Source organism: Lactuca saligna, chromosome 4, assembly GCF_052625555.1.
Source record: "Lactuca saligna cultivar CGN05327 chromosome 4, ASM5262555v1, whole genome shotgun sequence".
Classification (NCBI taxonomy): domain Eukaryota; kingdom Viridiplantae; phylum Streptophyta; class Magnoliopsida; order Asterales; family Asteraceae; genus Lactuca; species Lactuca saligna.
The window spans coordinates 338,765,865-338,768,438 of NC_136420.1; the positions used below are offsets into that span (position 1 = coordinate 338,765,865).

General features: G+C 33.4%; 1 protein-coding gene across 1 annotated transcript; it reads left to right on the forward strand.

Moving 5' to 3' along the window:
• The first annotated feature begins 714 nt into the window (after nt 1-714).
• On the forward strand, nt 715-1,341 carry LOC145040994 (uncharacterized). The gene is made up of 2 exons (XM_078988871.1): nt 715-919; nt 1,184-1,341. Exons 1-2 carry the CDS (start codon nt 715-717, stop codon nt 1,339-1,341), a joined length of 363 nt encoding a protein of 120 aa, XP_078844997.1.
• Nucleotides 1,342-2,574: the final 1,233 nt, after the last annotated feature.

Genomic DNA, 2,574 nt, shown 5'->3' on the forward strand with positions numbered 1-2,574 from the left:
AATTGGTGCATGGTAAATTTGTCAATATTTTTAACTAGTTACAGTTATATGTTAGTAAAATTTGTAGTATAAATACCCCTCCATTGTAAAGAATGAAATACACCAAAAAATATAAGAGATATAACTTTCATATTCTCTTTAAATATTCTTTCTTCTCAATTAAAGTTATTATCAAAGTTTAGTAGTTTGTTTTGGTTTAAAGTTACATTAATTACACTTAATTCATAACACGTTATCAGCACGAAAGCTCAAACCAATATTATTTAGAAGTGGAAATCACATCTATCTTAATCAAGTTACATTATGTCCAACATTGCAAAACTCGAGTTTGCGGCACTTAAAGTTAGTGGGAAAAACTATGTGCCATGGATGATAGATGTAAAAATGCATCTTGAGTCCATGGGAATCTCAAATGTTATAAATGAATTTAATAATTGCTTGGCACAAGACAAAGCAAAAGCACAAGTTTTTCTTCGTAAGCATATTGATGAAATGTTAAGATTTGAATATCTTGATGTTACTGATCCAAGTATTCTCCCGAATCTTTTGAAAGAAAGATTTGATCATCAAAAGGAAGTTATACTTCCAAATGCTAGAGATGAATAAAGAACACTGAGGTTTCAAGACTTCAAAAAAGTAAATGAATACAACTCAGCTTTATTCAGAATATGTTCACAACTCAAATATTGTGGACAAGAAGTTACTAATAAAGATATGTTGGAGAAAACTTACTCCACATTTCATGCAACAAACATTACCTTGATGCAACAATATCGGATGAAAAAGTTCACAAGATATTCTGAACTGAATGCATGTCTGCTTGTTACAGAGCAAAACAATGAACTCTTGATGAAAAACAATGAATCTTGTCCAATAGGATCAGTAGCACTTCCTGAAGCAAATGCTACAAATATTGATGGTCATCGAAACAATACACGTGGACAAGGGCGTAGTCATTGTCGAGGACGAGGATGAGGCCGTGACTATTTTAATCGAAACCAAAGCCATAATCAGAACCATAATTCCGGTCGTAGACAAGGTAATAATCGTGGTCGTGGACAGAAGAGGAATAATTACCAACATACATAAAGAAACAATGTCCATACACAAGATAAGGCTAAAGTGGCAAGGCATGATATTGGGACATCACAAAAACCTGATGGTTCATGATGTGGAAGCACAGGCCATTGGTCAAGGACCTATCGCACACCTGCACATCTTTGTCAACTTTATCAAGAGTCCATTAAAGGAGAAGGAAAAGAAGCAAACATCATTGATAATGTTGAATTCACTCTGCTAAATGTTGCTGGTTTCTGCAATGACATGGAAGACATAAACTAAAAATTAAAAAAAAATCTATTATTGTTCTAGTAAAACTGTTTTTCCTTTGTTTGTTTTTCATGTAATGTCTTTCCTTCAATAAATGAACTTTCTTTTTAATAATAATTATGATTATGTTTATTCACTTATTATTCCTTTCATATGTGAAGTTTAATATGAGTCCAACTGGAGCGCAACACCAAGAAAAATTGGAGATCTTTGTATAGCAGATAGTGGTAGTACACATACTATTCTGAAATCAAAGAAATATTTTTCAAAATTAGTACCAACAAAAACAATTATACATACAATATCAGGTCCTGCAGACTTGATAGAGGGAACCGGGAAAGCCCATTTTATATAACCAAATGGTACAAGCTTTTGTATAGAAAATGCCTTATTTTCTCCAAAGTCTAATAGAAACTTATTAAGTTTCAATGACATATATTTCAAAGGATATGACACAAAGATTGTGACCATTGAAAATAAGAAATATATGTATATTATAGACAAAAGTCATGTGCTTGAAAAACTACCAACACTTGATTCCGATCTGCATTATACATATATACATATGATTGAATCAAATATGGTAATCAAAGGAAAACATTGTGATCCTGGGACATTCAGTTTACGGCATGATAGGTTGGGCCACCCAGGATTAACAATGATGCAAAGGATAATTGAGAATACACATGGGCATCCATTGAAGGACTAAAAGTTCCCTCAATCCAATAGCATAAAACCACGTACATCTTGTTCCCTTGGAAAGTTAATTATAATTCACTCTCCAATGAAAGTTGAAAGGGAATCACCTAGATTTCTAGAAAGAATTCAAGGTGATATATGTGGACCGAGTCACCCTCCATCTGGACCATTTAGATACTTTATTGTCTTAATAGATGCATCTAGAAAATGGTCTCATGTTTGCCTATTATCAACTCGTAATATGGCATTTGCAAAGTTTCTTGCCCAAATTATTAAATTAAGGGCACATTTCCCTGATTATACTATCAAAAGAGTGAGACTTGATAATGCTGGTGAATTTACTTCACAAGCATTTATTGACTATTGTATGTCTGTCGAAATTGTTGTTGAGCATCCAGCATGTACACACACAAAATGGTTTAGCTGAATCCCTTTTAAACGTCTTCAGCTAATAGCTAGACCAATGACAATGAGGACCAAACTTCCTGATCCTGTTTGGGGCGATGCAATCTTACATGCTGGATCATTGATATGCATGAGACCAAG

Bases quoted from the DNA above. Each gene is read 5' to 3' on its own strand.
- LOC145040994 (XM_078988871.1), top strand. From the start codon at position 715: ATGTTGGAGAAAACTTACTCCACATTTCATGCAACAAACATTACCTTG. The intron at 920-1,183 runs GTCATCGAAACA...GTGGAAGCACAG, and splicing joins AAATGCTACAAATATTGATG to GCCATTGGTCAAGGACCTAT.